At 51.3% G+C, this 27720-nt stretch overlaps 1 protein-coding gene and 1 long non-coding RNA gene across 11 annotated transcripts in view; one reads left to right on the top strand and one right to left on the bottom strand.

Annotated features, from left to right (window-relative positions):
* Positions 1–8035, bottom strand: part of LOC137202416 (uncharacterized) — a 49670-nt gene extending 41635 nt beyond the window's left edge. For all 4 annotated transcript variants that reach the window (XR_010932603.1, XR_010932604.1, XR_010932605.1 and 1 more), the window contains exon 1: positions 7894–8035. This is a non-coding gene — a long non-coding RNA (uncharacterized lncRNA). The remainder of the gene's footprint in view (positions 1–7893) is intronic.
* A 449-nt stretch (positions 8036–8484) lies between these two features.
* IFT27 (intraflagellar transport 27) lies at positions 8485–26544 on the top strand. Of its 7 annotated transcripts, none has more exons than XM_067697940.1 (8): positions 8485–8664; positions 14560–14639; positions 14967–15026; positions 16628–16691; positions 16763–16858; positions 18675–18792; positions 19708–19817; positions 26311–26544. In XM_067697940.1, the coding sequence occupies exons 1-7, from the start codon at positions 8631–8633 to the stop codon at positions 19805–19807; spliced, it is 552 nt and encodes a 183-aa protein (XP_067554041.1). In that variant the 5' UTR covers positions 8485–8630; the 3' UTR covers positions 19808–19817; positions 26311–26544. The 7 variants fall into 7 exon arrangements, with proteins under 7 accessions (XP_067554041.1, XP_067554039.1, XP_067554040.1 ...); XM_067697938.1 differs by having other exon boundaries at positions 19651–19817; XM_067697939.1 differs by lacking the exon at positions 16763–16858 and having other exon boundaries at positions 16628–16687.
* The last annotated feature ends 1176 nt before the right edge of the window (positions 26545–27720 follow it).

Here is a 27720-nt window from a genome sequence, read left to right as displayed (position 1 = left end):
CAGTTTCCTCACCTGGAAAATAGGGCTAATGATGCTACCTACCTGTCAGGATTGTTGTAAAGAAGAGATGAAATAATCTAAGGATGAGCCTGGCACCAGGGTCAACAACCGTTGGCTGTTATTATTAACTAGTATCACAAGAGGCGTGGTTCAAAAACTAGTGGGTTAAGACAACAATTCCTCCAGAGATTCCTTCTAATATGTAAATACGCCCAGTAGGTTTGGCCCATATTTCTACAATTCTTGCTCTGCACCAGGCACTGGGGTCTGACACCTGAAAAAGAGACACAGCCCTCACTGTCAGGGTTTGCATGCAGCAGGTGAAAGTGAAACAGAGCAGGACCCTATGGTCGTTGCCCCCCATGTCCTCCACCTGCCTTTTGTCTGTGGAAAAACTTTAGCTAAAAAATAAGTTTAATCAGAGAAGTGAGAAAATGCAGAAACAAAGGAAAACAGTCAAAGGAGACCAAATAATACTAGTTTAATCATTAAGCAAAGTCAAGGACCTTCAGTTTCTTCTCAAGGGCTATAGATAATATTCTGAGCCATATCCTGTGAGCTGTCTTATAGATACTGAAACTCCCACCAGATGGAAGACGTTAACTGCATGATGACCAGACTGTAGCCATGACACAAGCTGCCACAATTCCGAGAACTGGCCTCAAAGAAATGGGAATAAACTGACCCTGGAACTGAAGATTAACTGTACCTAAAACAATCAAGATGAGTGTCAGAGCTGACTGCGCTGTTTCTGCACATAGCCCCCTCCCTCCACCTATAAAAGTTCTTGCTCCCTGGTTGTCAGTGGGGGGGATGGGGGGCGTCGGCCTTTGGACAGGAGTCCGCCCTCCCCCTTCCCCCCAGCCCCTGGTTGGTGGCATCTGAAATAAAGCAAACTTTCCTTTCCACAAACCTTGCCTCTTTATTGGCTTTTGAGCTGTGAGCAGCTGGACCCCACTTTCAGTCACAAAAGAGATGTGCTGCAATTCCCACAGCCACAGAGTCTTGCTCTGTGCCTGCTCATCTAGTCATTGAATCCTCACCACAAAAGCCAGGACGAAGGATCCACTTGTCAGAAAGGTGCGGTGAGCTGCCCAAGGTCACCCAGGCACAGAGCGGCTGAGCTGGGATTTGAACCTCCGGAGTATGGCCTTAGAGCCCATGACTTAATCACCATGCTACAGTGCCAATAACTACAGACAATGGTCACCACTGTAATGAAATGTACAGGACACATGGAGCAAGTGATGTTTGAGCTGAGAAAAACACAGTAGGAGTAAACTAGGTTAGGAGGGGACAGCAGGGGCAAAGGTCCTGGGGCAGGAGAAGCGGGTCAGGTTTGAGGACGGAGAAAGCCAGCCTTCCCAGGGCACAGAAAGTGAGGTGAAGCTGGAGATAGGCAGTGGCTGCTCCCCAGGCTTGGCAGCTCTATGGGGGAAGCAGACTTTACCCACCCAGGACAGTAGGAAGCCTTTGAGGAGGTTGCAGTGGCGATACGACAAGATTTAGAAAACCACTTTCTGCAATTGAAGAGGACACCGCGATTAAAAAATAAAACAAGGGGCCCTGTGGGTACTGACATGGAACCTCTCCAAGGTATATGGTTAGATGGAAAAAAGCAAAGTGCAGAAGAGTGTGTGGCACTTCTATTTGTGGGGCAAAGGAGAAGAGAAAGGCTAAGAAAGAACGTTCATGCGTATTTGCTGCAATGTACATAACATCTCTCTGAAAGGATGTACGAGGAACTGTTAAGAGTGGTAGCCCCTGGGGATGGTGACTGCAGGCCTATGGTCAAGGGTGGGAGGAAATGTTTTCTGTGTACTCTTTTCCACCTTTTAAATTTTAAAGTTAGGCAAGAGACTGTCTGTTCAAAATTTAAAAATTTTAAATATGACCCTGGCTGCTGGGTAGAAAATGCAATGGAACAGGTCAAGAGTGGACTCAGGGAAATGATGAGAGAATGAGACTCTGGACTGCTGAGTTTCTGTGGTTGGGGCAGGATGGGGAACAAGGTAAGATGGCGCCTGAGCATAGGGTGCAGCTGCTTGGGGTGCTTTCTGGGAAGGGCATTGTGTCACTCAGATAAGGGGCAGGATGGGGTGCGGTGAGCAGAGGGGGAAAGGAAAATAGAACAACAGGAACCAGTTTAACTTTGTCCCTAGCACAGTTTGGCCTAGGTTCAGACTGAGCCATCTGGAAATGGACAGACACGCTAAATGTAGAATGTTCTCCAAAAGCAACTCTTGGCTCCCGCAGATAAACTACCATGAGCTGGTAAAGGAAACCTCGGGTGGCCCTGGAGGGATGATTTGCTCAACTTGGAATACCTGCAGCAGCGAAGTAAATCAAAACAGCGAGGCAGCCCCTGGGCGCCCTCCTGCAGCAGCGGGCATTTTCCCAGCTGCTGCTGCCCCCTGCTGACAGAATTGGGATATCGCAGCCTCTGTGCAATTCCGAGGCCACAGCTCAGGGCTCCACTTTGCATTCTGGGCACACAGAAGGTGAGTCAGTCACATTTCCTCTGCCCTTTGCCGAGATGGCCACCGCCGTGTACTGCATCAGCGGAGACATAAACCACCAGGCCCACGTGAACAGTGGAAAACTGAACAGCAAAGGTCATTACCATGAGAAAGCAGTGTACCAGAAGGCAGCTGCGACACAGTGCGTTATAGGGAATTGCCCAACAGATGCCACCGCTGCATTATAGGCCCCCCAGGGGGATTCATCAGCATCCCAATGGCTGTTAATAAGAGCAGGTGTTTACTGAATCTCATGACTTGTCAGGTGCCGGTCTAGAACCCTTACTTGTCATATGTTAACTCAGCTGATCCTCGTGGCACCCAGACGTGCAGCAATGAGGAAACTGAGCTTGAGAGGCAAAGCAGGATTCCAATGCAGAAAGACTGAATCCCAATCCTTTCAGATTTCAATTTTAAAATCAATATTCCCTACCCATTGAGTTCATACATCAGTGGTCCTCATCCATGGTTAATTTTTCCCCCCCAGGGGACATTTGGCAATATCTGGAGGCATTTTGGGGTGTCACAATGAGGGACCTGATTCTGGCATCTAACGGGTAGAGGCCAGAGATGCTGCCAAACACCCTATAATGCACAGGACGGCCCCTACACCCGAGAATTAGCCAATCCAAAATGTCAATAGTACCAAGATGAAGAAACCCTGATCCAAATATATAAAATTCCTACAAATCTACTAACCCTCTCTTTTGCACTGCCCTCTCACATGAGGGCATTAGAGCAAGTCTTCCTGAGGATTCAAGCCGGATAACTCTCAAGAGGCCTTTCCCCACTAATTTCTCCTAAAGCCTCTATGTCCCCAGTGGGATTGTTTTGCATCCAACAGTCCTGCTAATACTCTCTACAAGCATGGGGTTCTGAGGAGCAGCCCAGGCAGCGCAGAAACCTCTGGAACCATGGCAGAGGGACTCGCACCTTGAAGTGGGCACGATCGGCCAGGGTGCCGTGCGTGGAATACTGCAGGTGTCCCTGGCACCGAGCCGCAGCTCAGATGCACGCTGCTTGTCAGGGCTGTCAGGAAGCATTCAACCCCAGGATGATTGAACATTCCCTGGAAATGACTTGTCAGGAGCTGCCTCTCTGCCTCCTTCTCACCCAAAGCCCTCGCTTCCCAATCAGCCCAAACAGCCTAGTCCCTGGCTTTGGGAAGCAGCGCTGTTAACCCCTCCTCCTCCACGGAGCCCTCAGGTCTGGAAGGTCTGGAAGGTCTGGAAGGTCTGGAGGTTCTACGGGTTGGGAGTTGGCTGTGCAGTGCGGGGGAGGTGGGGGTGTGGAAGACCCAGGCATCAGGCTGCCCCCGTCCAAATGGCCACGGCACTCCTTCCAACAGTAAGCCTATTACCTGCACAAGAGTTGGTTCTAGAATCGGTGCTTGTTGGATGAATGAATGAATGACCAAAGAGTAAATTCTATGAGATTCATTCATTCATTCAAAAATATTTCCTGAGCATCTCGCCATGCTGGGCACTGTCCCAGATGCTGGGAGGACAAAAGAGACCAAGTCGCTGTTCCCATGAAGCTTACCTTCTAGTGGAGGGAGACAGATACTAGATAAATAAACAAATTAATACGGAAAGTAATACCAGGTAGTGGTGGATACTATGAAGAGAGTAAAGTAAGACGAAGAGTTGAGTCTGACAGATTGGGGGCGATTCTTTCAACTGGATGCTTCGGAGGGCCTCTCCAAGGAGATGACATTTGAACAAAGAGCTGAAGGTCGTGAGAAAGTTGTGCAGTCATGGTGAGAACAGTAAGTGCAAAGGCCCTGAGGCAGGAAGGGTCTTGGGGAGTTTAAGAAATAGTAAAGCAACCAGAGAAAGTGGATAAAAGTGAGTCCTGGCAGGGACTTCCCTGGTGGTCCAGTGGTAAGAATCACCTTCCATGCAGGGTACACAGGTTCAATCCCTCCTTGTCGGGGAACGAAGATCCCACATGCCACGGGGCAGCCCGCGTGCCACAACTATTGAGCTGGTGAGCCTCAACTAGAGAGCCTGCGTGCCGCAAAGTACAGAGCCCATGCGCTCTGGAGCCCGCGTGCCACGACTAGAGAAGAGAAAACCCACACGACACAACTAGAGAGAAACCCGAGCGCCGCAACGAAGAGACCGCATTCTGGAATGGAAGCATCCTGCGTGCCTCAACAAAGACCCCATGTGCAGCACCTAAGGCTCGACCCAACCAAAAAAAAAAAAAAAAGGAAAATAAATAAATTTTTTTTGGTTAAAAAAGTGGGTCCTGGCATGACCTAAGAGCAGTGGTTCCCAAACATGGGCATGCATCTGAATCACCAGAAAATCTTATAAAAACACAGACCATGAGTTCCACCCCCAGAGCTCAGTTGGTCTGGGTGGGACCTGGGAATGTGCATTTCTAACAACTCACTGTGTGGTCCAGGCACCACAGAATAGAATGTTTTTTCTTAATGCAACTAGTCATTTCCTACTCAACCCTGACCACAAGCAGTCATAGATCATCACTGCTTGATTACCTGCCTCCCCACTGGGTTGGATACTCCCTGAGAACAGCCACTATGATGGTTCAGTCCCTGGTACTTAGGAAGTGGTACTCAAGAAAATCCTTGTTGAATGAATCCCTCAAAGAAGGTTTTAGGCCTTGCCTCACTTTCTTTTGCCATTCCGCTGTATATTTGGCTTCGAGCAAAGGCCTGGGTCAGACCCATCTCTTACAGTCTCCCATTCACACCTAAGACAAGAGAGTCACCTGCCATTCTCCAAATGCTCAACTCACCCTGACAACTCCATGCCTTTGCACGTGCTGTTCCATGTGCCCAGGAAGTCCCTTCCCCTGTCTCTGCCTCATAAATTCCTACCCACTTTTCAAGGCTCTCCTTCCAGAATATCTTTCCCAACTCCCTCCACCTAACCAGGGTTACGGGTGCTCCTTGGGGTCTTGTATCGATCCTTGTCAGAGGATTTGTTCACACATTTGTGTTTCTTGACTAAATGTCACAAACGGGCAGCCCCCAGAGTGAACAGGACAACAGACGTATTCTACGCAGCTGCGGTGTTTTAAATTGAAGTTCGTTGCCAAAATTTGAGAGGGGAATTCACACAAAAAAAATCCAGATTCCTGGTTCCTCTAGAAAACGCAGGGTCCTGCGGCTCTGGGCCGGTACTCCCACGTGTCCATGGTCTGCCGGAGCTGCCTGGGGCTCTGTCACCTTCACTTCGTGGCTCCAGCGACTAGCTCAGGACCTGGCCTAGGGTAGGCACTCAAGGAAAGCTTATTAACGAAACAGGAAAGACTACATCAAGCAATGGAAAAAAAAACACCGGTTCCAAGATCAGGAGACCTGTGCTGGGTTCTGCTTCTAGCTGGCTTGTTGCACGAGCCTGGGCTCTCTGTGGGCCTCAGTTTCCCTACCTGTGAAATGAAAGGAATGACAGTTTCTACTTCCTAGAGTCATTGCATCCAACAAGAGAGAGGATGTGAAGGGTTTAGCACGTGCCTGGCATATCTAATGCTCAATCAGCAGGAGTTATTCGTGCAGTGAACTCAATAAATATTTACTCTCTAGGATGGGAAGAAGTGCGAGGGAATTAGAAGCAGGAGAGGTTCCTGTCAGGGGCAGGAGGTTGATAGTCTACCTGCGTTCAATTCCCAGTTCTGCCCTTCACTAGCCTTGTGACCTTGGGCATTGGATTTCACCTCATTTGGGCCTCAGTCTCCCTGTTTATCAAACAGGGATGATGCAAGCCTCACGGGGGTTACTGTGACTATCAAATAAGCAGATGAATATTAAATTAATGAATTCTTTAAAGCAATCAGAATGAGGCCAGCACTCGGTGTGTGCTCAGCAAACGCCAGCTGTGTTATAGCTGCTCAGGGAGGGGTGAGACTAGAATTTCTCAAGGGCCCTCAGGGCTCCCAAACTCTCTGATCACCTAAAACCCAGTGACAGTCATGCTGCTTTCGTTTCGTCCTCAGTGGTGTATAGAAGGCCCTTGGGATGGTGGAGTGAGGTAGACCTCATCGTATGGGGTTTGCCACCTCTCTGGGAAGACCCAAAATGCTTACAGTGGTGCTGACCAAAGTCGCACACAGGAGCAGCAAGGCAAGGGCCCGGGCAGATGTGGTGCCGAGGAGGACAGCCCTAGGAGGCAGGTGCGATTACTGCCGCCCCCGCCCCTCGCAGATGAGGAAACTGAGGCTCCCAGATCTCAGCATCTGAGCCCCATGAGCTGCCTCAGGAGGGTGACTCACTCAAGAGGTCCTTTAAGGGATTGACAGGACAGAATGGAGGCGAAGGCAGGAAGACCAGGCAGAGACTTCGTGACTCACCGAGGCCTGGGGTGTCTGAGACAGACTTGCCCGATGTCTCCAAAGAAGACAAGTAGGTAAGGGAAATGCAGGCGACAGGTCTTAACCACACCACCAAGAATGACTGCCAAGGAAAGAAAATTCCAGACAACTCGCACTGTTTCACTCCCTATTCAAGGCTGAAGCATTCCCAGCGATTTATAGAGCGTGTGTGTGTTCATTGCCCTGCACAAGGCTGGCAGCCAAATGAAAGGCATGTGATGGCGAATCCTGGGGGCAGGCGTCTTCCCTGAGGGGCTGCTCTTCCCTTCCAGCACCAGCCATCCCAGGGGAACCAGCGAGAGTGAGAAGAGGGGTGCATGCACCTGGCCAACATATGACAGTGACGGTAAACCCAATCTGTCCAGATAAATCTCTTCTCATTCATCCATTCGTCACCGTTGAGCTATGTCCCAGGCACCTACAGATGCTCTCTCTTCTAAGCCTCAGGACAACCTCAGAAGGTGGGTTCCACTAGCCCCTTTTAAAAATGAGGAACCAGGCTCAGGAGTGAGGTGACTTGTCCAGGTCAGGAAGACAGCAGTGACTGCAGACTGGGATTCCTGACCGCCAGCAAGAGGGGCCTCCCCGGAACGTCCACAGATATATCCGGAGCCTCCCTGTGGGATGGGAAGTGTCCTGGAGGCTCGCTTTCATTCCGTATGTGGTATGTGACACACTGTCCATTTTACAAGAGGGGCTGGACTCAGAGGAAAGTACAGCCTCCAGTTCCTGAGTCCAACGACTCCTGTACATCCCTCACTTGTCTTTGTTCCACAGACGTCACTTTTAACACTTTCATATTTTACATTTTAAAGCGCATAATATCCCTGGGCTTTAAAAATCAGATTCCCCTGCGAGATTGATGCACCGTACGGCCGCCCTCCCCGGAATCTGGGACTTGGGGGAGCGACAAGAACCTCGGCAAAGTCAAACCAGCTCAAAGCTCCGCCTGGGCAACAGCACCTTGTCCACGGGGCAAGCGACGCTCCAGCCTCCCGCGCTCCCGACCGGCCCACTTCGTGGGCGAACCCACCTCTAGAAGGGCAGGAGGATACGACGAGTCCCCATTCCTCCCGAAGATGGTCCAAGCCAGTCTCTGGCCAATCAGAAAGCTTCTTTTAACACCGCCTCTGGATACACGACGTTGGAACTGCTTTTCCCTGAACTTTCAGGCTGTGCGGGGGCGGGAGGCGAAGATGATTGACATCTCCTACAACTATTAGTCAAGCGAGATAAGCTTGAAGAGCAGATACTACTACGAATTATCCTGCGAGGAAATGTTGTTAGCCACGCCCCCTCCTCCCACTGGTCTCCGTGAGCCTTCGGGGTGGGAGCTTTTGATGGCAGCCAATCGACGGTCAACGAGGAGGAGGACGACGATGAGGAGGCGGGGCAGGCGGGTTATGGTTTCCTGGAGAGCGCATCTGTCTCCGTGCTTGCGGCTGGAGGGTTGCTGGGTCACTATTCCCGGACCGCACTGCCAGGGGCTGGGCCGAGTACGAGAGCCGCATCGCCTCGCCGGCACCTTCCAGGCTGCCTTCTGAGGCCTTGAACCTGGCCCCATCTGGCGCTCCTGTGAGCCCCGCTGCGACCCTAGCGCCCGATATCCTCCCCGCGGGCTGTCCGGAGGGTCCAGGCCCCATTGTCCTTGTCCCCACCGCGGTCACAGGCCCCTTGAGCGCTAGCCCTCCCCACTCCCCTTCCCAGGCAGGGCCACCAACGCCTCCAGCAGCTGCTCTTCTGTCTGGTCCGTGGAGGTGGTTGGTTACCATGGTGAAGCTGGCAGCCAAATGCATCCTGGCAGGTGAGTCTGAAAACTTGCGGGTGAATACAGTCTCCGGAGTCCAGAGACTTCATAAATTGTCGAGAGCTTTTGTTCACGTAAATCGTCTACCTTCTTTCCCTTTCTGTCTCGCAAAGGCGAGTTAATGCAATTACTGATAGAGTAAATTTCATTAGGCGTGGAAGAATTATCTTCCAGAGCACATTTGTAGCTCCAGGTGGCTTCCTTCACTCCCTATCATACTCTGAGACCACCGTCACCAATTAGAGCTGTACTCAGGACGAGTAGACTTGTTAAGAAAATGAGGCTAAGCACACCATAAGCGCTTCAACTAAACCAGGTGCTGTACCCCAAAGTTAGGCATCAGTGACTTTGGTGGTCTTTACTTATGGGATTTTTTTCCTGACCCCAGTCTTATGCAGACAGGGGTAGGAGACAGTAATGTACAGTTGACCAGAGTTTACAAAAACCTATGTGTGTTGACTTTAAGATCCAAAGTTACAGTGCTGCCTCATGGTCAGGAAGACATAAGTGTTGAATCCCCCAAAAGTGGGAATGTTTGTTTTGCTGACTGATACATCCCAAGCACCCAGAACATATATGCAGAACATAGTAAGTGCTCAATAAATATTTGTCGAATGAATGCCTGTGTGGCATGCACACTGCTCATTTAGAAAAACATTTGCCTGCATTATGGACCTGGGACCACAGAGCACAGATGTACTTTCCTGAGTCCTTACTGCTTGTCAGGCTCGTGCATTTCATTTAATCCTGTCACAGTAGGTAGCACCCTGGGGTAAGTGCCGGATTGTTCTGACTTTACCGAGGCACTGAGGTGAAGTCTCTTGCCCAAGGTCACCCCCTAGCGAAGGAAGGTCATAGGCAGGATTTCAACCCCGAGATCGGCCTAAAATTCCTAACTTCCTACCTCCAAAATTCTTAACTTGTGTTACTGTGGAAACTTGTGACCTTTCTGGGTTTATCTGACCAGTTCAGGAAAGAAGCAGTGAGAAATTATGCAGAGGAAAAAGAGATCCCTTTTTCTGATTCCTCTCTTCCAGACCAAAAAGGATGGTATTTTTAATGACTTTTCCAATTTGGAAATAAAAGGGTCACACAGAAAGTTGACTGACCATAGTCAATCGTATCATACTGAGCAAAAGAAATTAGTGGTTCTCAAGAGCAGTCTCTAGTTTCCAGTGGGGGCAGTATTGTGTAACAAAATTAATTCTGCTGTTCCTCAGATTGGCTGTGTCCTCTTGGACAAAGCACTTCTCTGAGCCTCAGTTTCCTCATGGATAAGGTGGGATCGTTTTTCTCTGAAGTTAGGTTTTTTTTTTTTCTAAATGGGCCTCTCTCTCTGACTATTCTTTCTCCTATTTCTTTTTTAAATCAACTCCCATCACGAGGCTGACTTACTGAGCACCATCTATGTGTCAGCACTGTGCTAGACCCTCACCACGGCTCATCTCAACAACCCTGTGTGGTCAGGATTATTGTCATTCTCCTCTACAGATGGGGCAGCTGAGACCCAGAGAGGTTAGGACACTTGCCGTGGGTCACACAGCTGGATTTGGCTGAGCTGGGATCTAGATTCAGGTGATATGATTTCCAGGGCTTTGTTCTTAGCCCCACACTCTACCATCCTCAGGCCTCAACTCGAGACTCCTTGCCCTTCTTTATACCCACACCCTCAGGTACTAGTTTTACCTGATTTCATCCACTGCCTAGGAAGTCATTCCTGAACTCCAACCTAGCCCTCCATCTGAAGCCTCCTTTTGAGGCCCCAAGGGTATCTATCTCCTCTTGGAAGTTTTCAGGGGCCAAAAGACCTCAGCAGAATGAATCACTGCACACAGCCCTACCTCCACCACCCATCAAAACCTCGTTCTTCACCCCACCCTCACCACACAGACCCCCTCACCGGCCAACTCTTTATTTTATCTTATTTTTTAAAACAAACACCACATTTTAAAAAATATTTATTTAATTTATTTATTTGGTTGTGCCAGGTCTTAGTGGCAGCAGGTGTGCTCCTTAGTTGCGGCTTGTGGGCTCCTTAGTTGTGGCACGTGTGCTCCTTAGTTGTGGATCACCGGCTCCTTAGTTGTGGCATGTGAATTCTTGGTTGCGGCATGCACGTGGCATCTAGTTCCCTGACCAGGGATTGAACCCGGGCCCCCTGCATTGGGAGCGCAACTCTTAACCGCTGCGCCACCAGGGAAGTCCCCCGACTGTTTAAAATGGAGTCAATCTGCCTTTTTTCTCTCACATAACTAGTCACCGAGGGACCTGATAATTCAAGTGCTTATTCAGTCCACATAGTTACTGAGCACCTAGTATATGTGAGTTGCCACGCAAGGTGCGCTGGGAGCACAAGGGTGAACCCAGCCAGCCCCCGCACTCAAGGAAGTGCTGAACTGTGCATAATAGCTTATAACGCAAGAAACAGGAATCGAATGCCCTTTGATCCCAGAGAAATACCTCAAGGCACAGCTGCTAGTTGTTCTGATTCAGATGGAGAGAAAACAACACTTAACATTTATCTATATTTTATGTGCTTACAAATCACGTAAATATTACTTAATATATATCAGGCACTGTACATGTTAACTCATTAAATCCTCATAACAATTCTATGAGATAGAAGCTGTTATCCCCATCTTGTAGATGTGGCAGCTGAGGCCCAGAGAGATTACTGACCCAAGGTCATACAGCTCGTAAGCGATGGAGCTGTAGTCCGTGCCCTGAGTGCCATGCTGTGCTTACTGCCTCTTGACATACATGGAGATGATAAACCTGACTCCCTGGAGGGCTGCTCTGATGTCAAGTCTCATGCCACCAGCAGTGAGCTGCACTCGCCATGCAGGTAAAGACAAAGGAGCGAGAAACGACCTTCAGAGGCTGGGCAGGAAGGCCGTGTTGGAGCTTTGCCTGGCAGAGCCTGGGCAGGATTAGGATTTGGATTAGGGTGACCTGAAAGGAGGTTATCTTCGAGGAATTTTCAGGGATCAAGAGAACAGGACTGTAGAGCCCAGATTTTGTGTAAGGGATAGTCAGAGACAGAGTCGGAAGGTGGGGAGGGGCGTACGGCGGAAAGAATCCTTTGACAGGCTCTGTGTGAGAGCGTCACCGGAGGAAAGCACTGTTTTATGAAGATCTGTCTGTTGATGCCAAGCTCAGGGTGGGTTAGAGCAGGGAGAAAAACAAAAAGGAGAGAGGGCCAGTTGGGAGGTGTTTTAAGTCCAGACCTAGTCAAGAAAACAGAAAATACATTAGGCACTTCAACAGAGAGAGTTTAATATATGGAATTGGTTCAGCGTGTGTCAGAGAACTGAAAAAGCCAGAAGACAACGTTGTGATGACACAGAATTGGTGGGTGGCGGTCAGGTTGTCAGAAGCTTGAAGAAGAACCTCCCCCAACCCTGGGCTGGGATCCAGACCTCTGAGGAGGGGGCACTGCCTGGCTGGGGTGGTACCCAGTGTGTGATGCCAGCACGTGCCACCCATCACTAGGACCCATTGCCCACTGGCCAGGAGCTCAGCCCCGTGTTTAGGGTGAGAAACCGCCAAATCAATTCCAGACCATCCTGAGGGTCTGTGTCTTGAGGCCACTCCTGGTACCAAGTGCTACACGAGGCAGGGTCCAGGCAAAAAGCTGAAACTACACAGGTATCTCAACAGTGAGGATTTAGTGTGGGGTGTTCATTAAACAGGTGCTGGAGGACTGGAAAGACCAAAAGGGGACAGTAAGGCAGCACGGAGAGTAACTGCAGGAAGGAGCCTCATCCCAGGGCTGCGGGACGAGAGGGAAGAGGGCAGGTTGTCAGAACCTCAAAGCGCAGGAGGGTGCTGGGAGCTGAGCCGCAGATCTCTGAGAAGGGGACGCTGCCCGCTGACGCTGGTGTCTCTGAGGCTGGTCCAGAAGTGCAAAAACACAAAACCCAGTTGGAGGCAGCGACTAACCTTTGCTGCAGGGTCAAGCTTCTCAGCTTGTGCTCTTTGAATTTGCACTTGTCATCTTGTTGCCCTGCACATGTGTTTTATCAGTGGTCTCGCCTTCCTGGGCTCGCTCGGCTCCCTCCTCAGCCGACACAGGGGGTTTTCCAGAAGTGTGGGTGACTCTGACTGACAGTCGGAAGCAAGAGTTATGAAATTAACCGGAACAAATCTGTAGGGAATTTCACAAGCGGGAAGAGCCAGTTTCCAACCGGATTCAGTGGCAAAATTGAAGTCGGGAGGGTGGATGCAGTCATCGCACAAGATGTGCTCTGTTTGCCCTGAGATGGATGGGTACCCGGTGAAAGTCCAGCCCACGGTCCCCCCCGGTGTCCCGGAAGGCTGCGGGGATGAAGACCTGCAGGGGCAGTGTTAGAAATGGGTCAGAAGGGTCCCTGAGCTCTAGGAGAGGAGTGGGATCTGGCGGAGAGAGGGCCATGTTGGAATCCTAGGCAGGTTACCCAACTTCTCTAAGCCTCAATATCTTCATCTGTCAAATGAGGTTAATGATAGTCCCCGGGGGGGCAGGGGGTGAAGGCTGGGACCTGGGGGCTGGGAAGGAGCGAATGAGATTGTATGAATGGGTCCATGACAGAGGCAAAGAGAAAAGCAAGACCTGACTAGCTCACTCAGACCTGGAGGAGTTAACGTGAAATGAAATGCCACAAGTAGGCAAATAATTGTCTCCCAAGAGAAAATTATAGGTGAGAAAAGTCAAAACTGAAAAGTGAACAGGGCGGCAGGCTATCGAGGAGTCAAGTAAAGAGGCGAGTTGAAGCCGCCTGTAAAACGGGGTGAAGGTGAGACGATTGCATCGAGGGACGCAAGGCAGAAGGATGCGAGCGTGGTGATTTTGCTGAGGATCAAGGGGGTGAGAAAGCAGCAGACAGGTGTTCTGCCAGGGCGCTGGGTGATGGAGGGAGAATCAGTGTGAGACTCTCAAGGTGGAAAAGGTCTTGCAGATGAACACAGTGTGGTATCAAAGGAAGCCACGCAGAGCCACCGGTGGGGACGTGGGGAGAGTGCAGGAGAATTAAGGATGGGCACGGAGAGCCTCCAGCACCCTTGGGGGCCCGGAGAGAACTCCAGAATAAATTGCCCCTGACCACCTTGTGAAAGGTCCAGGTCTCAGACTTGAAACTGTGACATAGATCTTTAGTTTCCAGGTACCAGTTTATGGGGCTCTCCAACAACAAAGGAAAGCCGAGAAGATGGAGCCGGTAGGTATGAGACGGGCTTAGAGGAACCAGTGGCTGTTGCCGATAGACTTAGAGGAGAGGCCCTGGGAAGATGGGCCTGCAGTGGTCGCAGATGGGTTACCAGGAGGTGGAGGTGGAAAATGTCACTTGGAAATGGGCTTCAGGATGGCAAATGTAGCCCCCGACGTTTTGTTTCTCCTAAATGTAGAAACCCACCCAACTCTCCCCCTCTCCCCCCCACCCCAGAAAAGTATGCAGGATTCTCAGGATGGACGCTGTAAACTCAAAGTGGTTCCATTAGAGAACTGAACCTGTAAGTCTGTACCTGGTCACACACTTCCTTACCTTCAAGACTTCAAAGTAATTTCAAGTTTGAAAGGGACAGGTTTTCCCCGTCGGGTGTGTTTCAGTGGAAGAGTGTCAGTTCTATTTCCAATGCTCAGAAGCCCTCCTTCAGCTCTGTTACCTTCTGGGTGGGCTTCTGTAGATGAAAGGATTAGCCCGGAAGAAAAGAGACTGGCCATCATGGGTTTGGAAGATTGGTCTCACAGACCCGCTGCCCTGCCAGCGACCCCGGAGCAAGTTCCCTTGAGAATCAATCACCTTTTCCCTGAGAACTCATTGAGGTTTTCGGTTTCTAGACCAGTGTTCTGGAATGGGAGAGCCTCCAGTCAGCTTAGGATGAAAGCGGTGTTTTTCTTCTGCTCTGATCTCACAGGAGACCCAACCGTGGGCAAGACCGCCCTGGCCCAGATCTTCCGCAGCGACGGAGCCCATTTCCAGAAGAACTACACCCTGGTGAGATGTGGGCATCATAGGCCTGGCGGGGGCTTAAAGACAAGTGATCAGATAACCCTGGGGCAGCGACTTTCCAAATGTCCTTAAGAAGCCCTAAGAGGCCTGACCGTACGGCCATAAGCCACGGGGCACGGGGCAGTGTGTGGAGCAGACTGGCCGGTGGTTGGCTGGTCACCGTGTACAGTTCGCTCGTGGGCAGGGGGTTGGATGAGACTAGGGCGTCTCTGACTTCCACACCAGAAGTGAGTCCAGAGCACAGACACTGGAGCCGGAGACATGCATCCCCTTGGGACCCCTGACATGCGTGTTCTCCCTTTTCCTCCACAGACAACAGGGGTGGATCTGGTGGTGAAGACGGTGCCAGTCCCTGACACAGGGGACAGTGTGGTGAGTGGTGCCCTTGCCCCAAGGGGGCTCAGTGCTGCCCCAGCTGCGCCCGAGGGCTCCGTGGTCACGGAGCGAGGCAGTGCTGTCACCAGGGCAGTGATTTCCTCCGTTCTTGCCTTCTCAAGGGAGAGATTTCAGTCGAGAGACATAGAATGGTTTTAAGTACTAAGAGTTTTCTTAAGCAGAGCAAGAGTGCACTCCCAAGAACGAATGAGAGTGGGCTGTCTGGAAACCAGAAGCAGCCCGCAGTGGGGTAGAGTTGGGCTTTTGAGAGTGGTGGTCCCTCCCTGTGTCCTGCATCATTTGACTGACAAGTTGATTGACAGCTTTAGGTCCCGTAACTTTTCTCCTAGTGCACAGGCGCTTGCGCACGAGCACCCAAACCACAATGCTAATGAATTACAAATACGGCATAATGAACCCCAGGTTACCTTGAGGCACCTTTTAGGTCTTGGTGCACCTGCACCGACCTGTGCTGGTAGGTTTATCTTGCTTGGTCCTGATAAGGCTGGTGGTCCTTGACTAGAAGAGGGAGGATCTCTGGGTGGGTTCTGATCACTAGTGTCCAGGTTGGGGAGGGAAAGATGACCCCATCCACGATGGGGCAAGACCCACCCATGTCTGACTAGCTACCTAAAAGTGCCAGGACTTGGCCTAGACTTGTCTGAGCATTCAGGAACAGGCTGGGGGGAACACGGGAAGCATCGTATGGAAGGGATGAGGAAGAAGACGTGAGGAAGACTGGGCTCTGGATCTTACCCTCAGAACTTACCGAGTATTGAGGTTCCTAACCTGGGTCCCTCTGTGGGAAGCGTCGACCCTTGAAATTGAATTGCAAGATGCTAGGTTTGCATGTGCTTTTCTGGAGAGAAGCCTTGAGAATTGCTAGATTCTTAAAGAGGTCCATGAGCAAAAAGCAATTTTAAGTACCCTGGATACAGTGAGAAGGGGTAAGATGAATGCACCGACAGCCAATGTGCAAAGCAGAGGAGGTCGCTGACCTTCAGACGGCATGAACCAGAGGCCCGAGCCAGCAGGAAATTAATGGGGAACTTAGGGGAGACTTCCTGGAATGGCAGCATTGGGGAGGGGCTCTCACCTGGGCCGGTGAAGGTTCGGACACGGGCAGGAAGGGTCATCCTGCGCCCTCTGCTAGACTCACACCGCAGCCACCCAGAACCATGACAGACTGTCCTGCTTTAAATGCCTTCCCCAGGCCTCCTCGGTGACCTCCTTTAAAAAGGATCGTTTTAAGATTTGAAAATCAATTTCGTTAACAAAGTGCAGAATGCCCTTTTGGAAAACAGAGCACTTGTCAGCCTGTCTAGCATTCTGTTCTGCCAGGTGGGAAGTCGGCTTGTTCCTGGTATTTTTGCACTCGGGGTTAGGAGGGGTGAGATGCCGCCCAGAAAGAGCCAGTTGGGGTGGGAGACCGTTGCTCCTCCTCCCACCGTCTTCCTCGTGCCTCGGACACAAGACAAATGTGTGTGCACGTGCGCATGCGTGTGTCACCCCGAAGGTGCGCCGGGAGTCCTAGCGGGGATTTGCAGACGGGTTTCCCCACGTGCAGGCTTTCCTGGGACCTGTCTTTCTGATTCCAGGAACTCTTCATTCTTGACTCGGCCGGCAAGGAGCTGTTTTCTGAAATGCTGGATAAACTGGCGAGTAGGATTCAGTCTTTTTCCTATCACCACCACCTCCCGCCAAAGGTTTGCCCCTTAACAATGCCCTCACAGGAATTTCACTTCACTGCAGCCACCAGGAGAAGCTACCATGGCAACATCCTGTAAGGGGCGTTCCTCCCAGCCTTGGGGTCGGTGGCCCCTTGGCAGGTAGGAGCAGCTCTTGCATGTGATTCGTGATTGCTTCCCCCCCCGGCCCTGGAATTGCTGACTCCCAATGCACCAGAGCTGTGCACCTCGGTCCTCGCAGCCCCCCACTCCGGGGCCTCCCTTCTCTGGAGCAACCCCCTCCTGGGGGTGTTCTTTCAGCCCTCCTCTGCCTCCTGGGTCTGGAGCAAAGATTTCCTTCCCCGCTAGGGGGTGCCCTAGAGGCCCCACAGTGAGGCTTACCTTCCCAGCCCACCCCCTGGGCCCACCTAGGATTGCTCTGGGACCTGCCCCTGCTGCCGCCCAGGCTCCTCCAGCCCTCCCAGCCTTCCTCTTAGGATCCAGCTTGCTGTACCTTCCAAGGTAACGGTTCTGCTAATGTGGGCCAGTGAGCTACTTAGAAGGTTTGAGGTCTCCAGGGCCCTCCCCTGCCTTTCCAAGAACAGCTACATTTTAATAGAAACTGTTTGCTGCCCCCCTTTTTTTTCGCCTAAGAGAAATAGATCTAATGATGGTAATTTCACACAGGGCTGGCCTCACACATCAGTTCTTGGTGTTTTCCCACGCGGCTCCCTTGTACACTGTCCGGCGCTGCCCCGCGGAGGAGATGATGTGTCTAGACAAGTCAGGGTCACACGCTGCCCATGCTGGGTCCCCTCACTGGGGCCTGGAGGAAGGAGGTCTCTCCTGCGTGTGCACAGGGGTAGTCAGTGTGACTCTAGCTAGAGCTCTGTAGTCTGTGGAGTGAAGGTGTGAAGGGATCATCAGTTTAATCCAAGCTCCTCCCATCCTGGGCACGTCCAGGAGGGGAGGCAGTGTTGCCTCAGGGGCAGGAGGGTGAGGCCTCCAGAGCCAGTTCTGGGCTGGCCTTCCAAGGACAGCTGGAGGGAAAAGGATTCTCCCTCACACCCTGGGAGGTGACAACACCCCAGAGATGAACCAGCCTCTAATTGTGCAGGATGGGGGTCCCCAGAGAGCGGGGCATCGCCAAGAGTCACACGCACCAGGACTAGCCTCACAGCCTATCAGGGCTGCCCCGCGGCCCCGTGCCAGGCAGCAGGATGGCCCAGGGGTCTGAGCAGCCCCTGAAGGCGCCAGCCCCTGAGAGCATAGCACTGCTTCTTCATTGGGACAGCGAACCCTGTGCAGTTGCTGGTCTGGTTTGGATTAGGGCTGATACGCTGCAGGAGAAGCAGAAAGTGCCCTTTGCCTTTTGAAAAGCCGGCCCTTATTAGGAAAATGTACGCAAACCAGCTTCCAGGGAGTGGCTAATGAAAAAAGGATGCTCTTTCAGGCCTGCAAAGCAGAAAACATACCACCTTGAGTAATAGTGGGCCCTCTATGAGAATGAGTAGAAGAATGAGTTGATGGAACCGGGGCAGGCAAAGCGTTTCTGGGTAGAGAAAAGCCTCAGCCCCACCCTGGTGTTTAAAGCCCGCGTGACTTGGGCAAGTCAGTTACCCTCGCTGAACTCAGTTTCTTCAGCTACACAGTAGGGGTCTTCAGACCAGCCCTGCAAAGCTGGGGGGCTTCACGATGATGCCCAGAAAGCGCCTGGCACGGATGCGAGCTCTCACCCTCACCGTCGCCATCCCAGACCGAGGCCTTCCCCGCCACCTCGCCCAGCCCTCCCATTCACTCCTGTGGGTGAATCCTTTTCTCCTGTGGCTGTGGCTCTGGTTTCTGACTCACATCCCCTTTAGAATTTTCCACTTCCCTCTGCCCACGCGTCCCTTCCCTTAGAAGGCCGCATCTCCTCCCAGTCGAGAAGTCACTTTCGCCGTCAGTGACGTGTCCCCCCCCTGTCCCCCTTGCACAGTGGGAGAGCCCCAACGTCTTGTGTCTCGTCTACGACGTGACCGACGAGCAGTCCTTCAGCAACTGCAGCAAGTGGCTGGAGAAGGCTCGGTCACAGATGCCAGGCGCCACCCTCCCAGGTACGGGCTGCAGGCATCCGGGGTTCCCGGCAGCACCTCTGACCTTCAAGCTCAAGAGCACAAGGCCACTGCAGAAATGGCCGTGGGTGCAGGAAAAGGGTGCCCTGGCCTTTTGAGTGTGATGATCTAGGCCGTACCCTGACTCTGCCTCAGCAACCACGGAAACCTCAGTGAGTTGCCCCACCTCTGTGAGTCTATAAAATGGGCCTGCTGACGCCCCCCCGGCGGGGTTACGGGGTGACTCAGGATAATGAGGGGGAAGGTGCTGTGATAGGAATATGAGTTGTTATTTCCGGAAAGCTAACCCCGGGGAAGCAGTCCTCATTTTCTCCTGTATGTGGGGCACCAGTAAACATGCAAGGCCCGTTTTCACTTCTGAATGCTCTCAATCAGTTTATTTTTCATCCCTATGTGAGATCAACAAATTCTCCTCATTAGAGACCAGGGAAAGCGATCTCCAGAGACAGGCTCAAAAATTAGCCGCAGCGGATGCAGCTGGCAACAGAACCAAATTACCTCTGAATGCCTGACTCTGAGCCCAGCCCTCAGATTAGCGTTAATGACCGTTTTGAAAGTTTGCTCCATGTGCTAGAAGTGATCGCAAATGCTCACATCAGTTTGGTCCTCGCCTTCACGGTTTGCAGCCTGAGGGAGAGGAGGCGGACAGGTAGCCAGGAGGTCTAGCAGAGGGGCTGAGCGAAAGCTGCAGGTGCAAAGGGCCGGCCTCCCGCTCCGCTGCGGCCCTCGGGGGCCGGTGCGGGGTCTCCGGTCGTGCTCATCACCTCGGATCAGGGAGCCTCTCTCAGATGAGGTTTTACACACCTCAGAATTAGGCTGCTTGCTCTTTTATCTCTCCAGCTGTCCTCCCAGACGGCCACGGTTAAATGCGACGCTCCGATTGTTTCTCTCGAGCAGGTGTACTGGTGGGGAACAAGACAGACCTGGCCAGCAGGCGAGTGGTGGAGTCGGCCCAGACCCGGGCATGGGCACTGGGCCAAGGCCTGGAATGTTTTGAAACATCCGTGGTAAGTATTTCCGCCTGCACCGTAGCCAAGTCTGGAGCAGACCTCGGCTGGAAGCGGTTTCTCACATGACCTCCCATGCATCGAGTTGTTAGTCCACCATATGCAGAGCCTGATTCGGAGCTGATGTTTACACCCTTAGCCCAAGATCTCTTCTCAGTATAGCAGGAGTCACTCGTGGGTTACGAACAAGCAGATCAGCCAGCCAGCCGGCCCTGGGAAAAGCTGCATCTCAATTAGGAAGAAACACAAGTGTACTGTGTTCAGTTACAGAGACACTTGATGTTGGCATGAGACATCTTGGGTTACAGTGTTGTCGGCACACTATTTCATAGACTCTCAAAATCAGCCCCATGATCCAGGAGCTGGCCCCCATTGCCCACTTAGTGTCGGGGTGAAGTGACTGGCCCGTGAGTCACGCTGACTCACGAAGGGTTGAGCCAGGACTAGGATCCCTGACTTCTGGTTCCCGTGCTCCGTGCCCCCACCGTGCCGCAGCCCCAGTGTGACACCAGGCCACAGAGTGTCTCTGGTATATTCAGCAAGAGCCCTTGGGAAGGGGGACGGTCAGAGGGATTTGTTCCCGGCCCCTTCAGTACCCGATAATCATGATTTGGGCATGTTCAGAGTATTGTGGGAAGCTCCCTCCTATGTGGGGAGTTCTGAGGTCCCAGCCTCCCTGCAGCCAGGGTGCAGGCACGTGACCCAGGCTACACCAATCAGAAACACTCGTGTGCTACTATGGAAGGGGCGTGACCCAGGCTACACCAATCAGAAACACTCGTGTGCTACTATGGAAGGGGGTCAAGAGAATACACCTCCCCCTGCGGGAGCCGCCCAGAAACGCCCACTTCAGAGCCAGCAGGGACCAAGGTGCCAGCTGCAGTGCTCCTTCCTGGGGTCGCTGGGGAGACTTGCCATCGGCGCAGCCTGAAACGTCCATGGCGGTAACGTGGACTTCATTCCTGGCCTTGTGGCCTCCGGCCCCGACTGATTCCTTGGTCCTCCCGAGAGTCAGTGGGCTACTTAACAAATAGCCCTGAGGTCGTTTTCTACTCAAACTCTCCTTAAGCTACAGGCACCCTTGTTGCCGCATCTGTGAAATTTGACAAATGCTGCTATTCAGTTGCCGTATGGACGTGAATTTCTTAAACCCCCTCAAAGCGGCATGCTTCCTTAGGGAAAGCAGCGAGTGCAGGCAGGTGCTCTGACCTCCGATGGTGAATAGCGGGACTAGCTGTGGGCCGCTCGTTGTGTTACTTAACCTGTTGGTGCCTCAGTTTCCTCACCTATAAAGTGGGAATAGTAAAATATATCCCTCATTGAGTAATAGATATGGGAATTAAGTCAGATGGTGAATATAAAAGCACTTAGCACGAGGTCTGAGGCATAGTAAATGCTCAGTCAATGTTAGCTTTTTTAAATATAAATATTCCCTCTAGTAATCTCATTTATGCTATTATTACTCACTAAATCCTTGTATTCCTAGATTGTGCAGAGATAAATGTCAGTTTTGCCTCTGGTCCAGTTGATCACAAATGCTAAATTAGTGAAGTTCCAATTAGCAGGCTTTTACTATATAGAGGGTTGCCCATCTCTTATGCAGGACACCTTTGAGCAAAGCAGTGAGCTGTACCACCCACAGCAAACATTATCTTCCTATTCCGTCCTCCTCCATTCACATTTATGAAGTTGCCTCCTTACCCCAATATCCACGTTCCCTGGAACTCTTGACGGAACTCAGAAATTAACACCCACTCCCAACACTTCCATCACCAAAGGCCACTGGGCTGCATGTTTAAACTCTGGTTAGGTGTTTGCCACTACACGATTGAAACGGGAGTGTATAAATGATGTCTGACGAGGCTGCAGTTAAGCACTTGGTATTAACTGTGCAGGTTAACTAGTCGCCCCCTGAGTTGATGGGGGCGACTAAGCACCACCCGGCAGCTCGGTTAAGAAAGCTGTAATTAAAAAGGAGATATAACCAAATGCCATTTGAAACGCAGCCAAGTCCTGACACCAAGCCCATCTCCTCCTCTCTTTCTAAATGCAGCCATAATTGTCCTGCAGACCTAAAGGAGGTACCTACATGGCCATTTGACTTTCTTTTTTCTTTATAATTCCGTCCCCAGAACATACTCATTTTTAAACTGGAGGTTTTGTACCCTTTGACCACTTTCACCCGTTTCTCCCACCCCCGTCCCCACCGCCCCTGGCAACCACCAGTCTACTCTCTGTTTCTGAGTTTGTTTTTTCTTAGATTCCACACATAAGTGAGAACATAACAATATTTCTCTTTCTCGGCTGGCTTATTTCACTTAACATAATATCCTCAGGGTTCATCCACGTCGTCACAAGTGGCAGAATTTCCATCTTTTTTATGGCTGAATAGTATTCATGTGTGTGTGTGTGTACCACATTGTCTCTATCCATTCATTCATCAGTGTACACTCAGGTTGTTTCCATGTCTTGACTACTGTCATGACTATTCTCTTGGCAGTGAAGATGGGGATGCAGCTCTCTCTCCAAGGAAGTGACTTCGTTTCCTTTGGTTACACACTCAGAAGTGGGATTGCCGGATCATGTGGCAGCTCTATTTTTAGTTTTTGAGGAACCTCCATACTGTTTTCCATAGTGGCTGCACCAATTTTCATACCCACCAACAGTGCACAAGGGTTCCCTTTTCTCCACATCCTTACCAACACTTACCTCTTGTCTTTTTGATGATCGCCATCCTCACAGGTGTGAGGTGACATCTCATTGTGGTTGATTTGCATTTCCCTGACGGTTAATAATTATGAGTACCTTTTCAGGTACTTGTTGGCCGTTCAAGTATCTTCTTTGTAAAAATATCTGTTATTCGTCCTTTGCCCATTTTTTAATCAGAGTATTTGTGTTTTTGCTGTTGAGTTGCACAAATTCCTTGTATGTTTTGGATATCAACCCCTTATCGGATGTGTGGTTTGCAAATATTTTCTCTCATTCTGCAGGTTGCCTTTTCATTTTGTTGATGGTTTCCCTTGCTGTGCAGAAGCTTTCTGGTTGGTGTACTCCCACTTATTGATTTATGCTTTTGTTGCTTGTGCTTTTGTTGTCATATTCATAAAATTATTGCCAAAACTACTGACAAGGATCTTTTTCCCAATGTTTTCTTCTAGGAGTTTTTTTGGTTTCAGGTCTTAAGTTCAACTGTTTAATCCATTTTGAGTTAATTTCTGGGAGGTGTAAAATAGGAATCCAGTGTCATCCTTTTGCATGTGAATATCCAGTTTTCCCAGCACCATTTATTGAAGAGATTATCTTTTCTCCATTGAGTATTCCTGACTCCACTGTCAAATATTAGATGACCGTATATGTGGGGCAATTATTTCTGGGCTCTCAATTCTGTTCCATCGGTCTTCGTGTCTGTTTTTATGCCAGGACCGTATTGTTTTGATTATTATAGCTTTGTAATAGGGTTTGAAATCAAAAAATGTGATGCCTCCAACTTTGTTCTCTTTCAGGATTACTTTGGCTATTCGAGGTCTTTGTGGTTTCTCTTTGACTTTCTAACACCCCTCAATATTTGGCATTTTCACACCAAAAAAATTTAAGAGCATTTCTTCAAACAGCAGTTAAAATGCATTGTTTATTACTGCAAGAAGTTGGACAGTATTAAATAAAAGCGAGTTCAGGGAAGATCCATAGGGATGGCTTCCCTTGCAGGAAGGTGAGGGGAAGGGAACTGAGGTTTGTTGAGCACCTACTGTGTGCTAAGTGTCTTGCACACATTATCTATTTAGGCTTCCAGCAGTCCTGCTGCTATCCGTATCTCACTGATGACAAACAGACTCAGACTGTGTTGCTTTCCCTGGTTGCCCAGCTAATGAGCAGTGGAACCAGAACTAGAACACAGGCCAGCCTGTCCAGCTTGATAACCTTCTAGAAGGGGCTCTGGCCTCCCACAGAGCCTACTTTGGGAGTCTCAGGGGCAGAATTCTAGGCCAGATTAAGCACTAGTCTGAGCCCGCTCTGAAGATTCTTCACGCAGAGCAGACCTACTCTACAGCTGTCAAACGATGTCAGCAAGATTATGATTCATCATTTAACAAAAGCATTCCTATCATTAGCAAGCCCTCCTAATGCATTTGGAAAACGGTTCTGTTTACATCTGCTATTTCAGGAGCACTCCATGTGTATAAAGAGACTTGCCTCCATTGAATTCCCTACTTCTTATGTTGCGTTCTCCGAAGATCTGGCTTTCAAGAGCTTTCAGACTCAGTTAGAAATCCTTGTGCATGTGCCTTGCAGTTCTCATTCTCTTCCCATTCAATGCTTAACTATACTTGCAACTGACGTAACGTTTTGCTATTTGACTTTGGCGTAGCCTAGGACGTTATGCTCTGTACAGTCAAAAATGTCTTGCAAATATAACTGAGTTATTCTTCTTACGTCCTGCTGAAGAGTGACAGCCTTCCGGTCCTTGGCAGTCATGAGTTGAGTATAGACACTCGTCTGGGCCACCAGCTGTCCTCTCATTTCTCAGCACCCTCTCAGCACTGCCACCTCTGGTTCTGCTCTTGGTGACTTCTCTCCTCCACCCTGGGGACAGGAAGTCCGGTAACTTTCTGCAGGAACTGGTTTCCTTTTGCGCGCTTCTGTCACCCCAGCTGGCAGAGTAAAAAGGCTGCTCTTCTCAAATGCGGGGCATCTGAATTCTAGACTGGGCTCTGCGTAAAACAGCTGGGCCGCTGCACCCCTGGGCCCCAGACTGCTGTCTAGAAAACAAAGGCACTGAGCTTGACGACTTCGTTCCATCCTTTGGTTTGGAAATCCTTCCGTTTTGTTGGGGATACTTCATTACCTCTTATCAAGGCTGCACTTTTGCCGCCAGCTACGGATTGTTTGAAAATCCATACACACAGGCTCTTGTGCATTCATAGTTTGAGCTACTGTCTTGAAAGTAGTGGGTGCTTTCTTCTGCCAACTTATTTCTTTAAAAAAAAATCGAAAATACCCGTGGATGCGCACATAGAGAGTGAGAAACGATAGCTAAGTGGAGAGGGTACCATTTTCTTTCTCCCAGAGCCTGTCAGGCTCACCCTATAGGGCTGGTTCTTCCTACCAGATGAAGAAAACCTAGGGCAAGTTCCAGAACTTTTCTGATCTCTCTCAGATAATAAAAACATCCTTTGGTCACCTTTAGTCACAAAATTATTCATGATTTCACTTATTAAAATGCCCAGTGCTGAGTGACTGTCAGAATTCGTAAAGTCAGCTTCGCCTCCTGAGCCTGCTGTGGTAAGCAGGGCCAGGCTGCTGCATCTGTGTTTCTGGACCTGTGCTTCCCCACCAGCTCGCTTCTGCTGGGACCTGCTGTGGCCCCTCTGGACTTGCCAGGTGTCAGAGATGCCCTCCCTGCGCCCATCAGGGGCGCTTTCTCACCTGCGGCTTCCACCTCACAGGTGACACCTCCTCAGGCTAGGACACCTCCTCACCTTTCCTGTGACCTCAATTCCAGGCCGTCCATTCTTGTTGGGAGCCATCACCCTCCTGGAGGCTGTCCCCGCGGAGTCCCTTTAAGACAGCTCCAGGCTGGGCTTCCGCTGGGCCCGCCGCTGGTCCAGGGAAGCGTTGCTGCAGCCCCAGTTTGACAGAGGAGGCATTGCAGGCCATCCCCAGTCTGCACTCTCCTGCTTGGCCATCCAGACAGCCAACCCCAGCCTCACCCTGATGCTTCCCAGGCCCGGGTCCAGCACTGGCCTGAGTCCCCGGGCTGCAGGCTTCCTCTTGGGACCCTCCCACTGACCTCAGGATGAGGGAGAAGCACCCGCATCCTGGGGGAAATGCCACAGCGCTCCCCGACCTCCACCCTGTCTGCTCCTCCCTCCAGAGTGTGGAGGTCCTTGCCATCGGTTGTTTTGCTTTGACCTTTGGGGCCTCAGTCAAAACTAAGCAAGAGGGGCTTCCCTGGTGGCGCAGTGGTTGAGAGTCCGCCTGCCGATGCAGGGAACACGGGTTCGTGCCCCGGTCTGGGAAGATCCCACATGCCGCGGAGCAGCTGGGCCTGTGAGCCATGGCCGCTGGGCCTGCGCGTCCGGAGCCTGTGCTCTGCAATGGGAGAGGCCACAACAGTGAGAAGCCCGCGTACCGCAAAAAAAAAAAAAAAAAAAAAAAAAAACTAAGCAAGAAAGAGTCTCATTTTAACATCCTGTCACACACAGAGTGAGAGTGGCTAAAAGTACAGGCTCTGCAGGAACAGGTCTAGGTTCAGACCCAGCTCCATCACGGGCAAGTGTGTGGCTTTCGGCACGTGACCTCAACCTCTCCACGTCTCAGTTTCCTTCTTGTAAAACGGGACGAATGGTAGTAGCTGCCCTGAGTGGTGGGGGTGGTGGGAAGGAGAAGTTGGCGCAGAGGGCGGAGCACCTGGCAGGAGGGAAGAGCGGGCGATGCCAGCTCTCTGTGACAGTCCTAAAACCAACCAACTGACTTCTTCAATTTGTCTCTCCAGAAGGAGATGGAAAACTACAAAGCCCCCTTCCACTACCTGGCCAAGCAGTTTCACCACCTGTACCGGGAGAAGCTGGAGGTTTTCCAGGCGCTGGTGTGAGGGGCTGGCTGGACCATTCCCCGCGCTGGAACCTGGCCGCGGGCTCCGTCTCCTCGGGAGATGGGAGAAGATAGAGTGGCCTGAGCCCTTCCAATCTATCGTGACAGCTTTAAATAAAATGAGAAAAATGGAGAAGCAGCAGCTTATTCCGCTCTTGGTCGGGGCAGCCCTGGTGCCACTTTACACTTTGGCTGCTGCTTCCAGAGCAGCCTCCCGTGGTGGGAGCTGGTGCCTGTGACAGTGGGTGTCCTGCCCTCCCCGAAGGACCTCCCCGCAAGAGCCCACCCCATGCCGTAGTTGAGGTGCTCAGCTTGGAATCTGCCATGTGGCCAGGGGGCTGATGGCCCTCTCCTTATTCTAGCAGATTCGACTTTGCTGCCTGTCCCGCTGTCCACCTTGCTCCTCAGCCAGAGCTCCCTGGTGATGGCTACTGTCCCTGGCAAAAACAGTGCCCCCTGCCGGCTGCCCTGGGTGCCTCTTCTTGATAAAGACCCAGCCCCTCCCAGCTGCCGGGAACCCTGAGCTTGGCACCCAGGGAGCCAAGAACAAGGCCACTTTCCTTTAATGACCCTCCTCTCAGCAAGCCGGGAAGCGGTCATAATTCTTTGCACTGAGCTTGACTGTTTTCCATCCTGTCTCTGCTGCCAGATTAATCTTCCTAAAACACCACTTTCATCATTTCACTCCCCTGATTGAAGACCCATAGAAGTTCCTCGTCGCCCCTTACATCAGGGCTGCAGGCCGAGGTCTGGCATTGACTGTCACCCTCACCCGGGGGTCTCAGCTCCTTTCAGCTCCAGGGCCCCAGAGGGTCATCACCCTCTTTCAGTCGCCCTCTTGGTGGGAGTGGGGGTGCTGTGCAGGGTGCTGGCTTTGGCGGTAGGCAGATTCTGAGTCTGTCCCAGTGATAGCAGTCATAATGGAAATTAACTCTGGTTCCTGTTTATGACCTGCCATGTCTCTACATGAGCTGAGCACGTTACACGTATTAGCTAATTTAACCCTTACAACGTGGAGTCTCACCGTCCCACTTTTACAACTGAGGAGCCAGAGTCAGGATCATGGACGCCAGAGCCCGGCCCACAGCCGCCGCCTCCCTGCATCCGCCTGAGCTTGGCCGGGAGGAAGTGGAGGTGGTGGCTCGGTTGCCCCTCGAGGTCACTGTGAGAAGTGAGATAACACGTGAAGGGCATCGGCCACGTATCGACCACCTCAGGCCCCTCCCATCCCCCCTCCTGTTACTTCTCAACACAAACTCACTGTAGCCACAGCCATCTTCCCAGTGAGTCATTTCTTTCGGAAGATAAGGGC

Source organism: Pseudorca crassidens, chromosome 11 (assembly GCF_039906515.1).
Source record: "Pseudorca crassidens isolate mPseCra1 chromosome 11, mPseCra1.hap1, whole genome shotgun sequence".
NCBI classification, from domain to species: Eukaryota; Metazoa; Chordata; class Mammalia; order Artiodactyla; family Delphinidae; genus Pseudorca; species Pseudorca crassidens.
The sequence above is the reverse complement of the archived record's forward strand: the minus strand, read 5'-3'. Positions and strand labels throughout refer to the sequence as shown.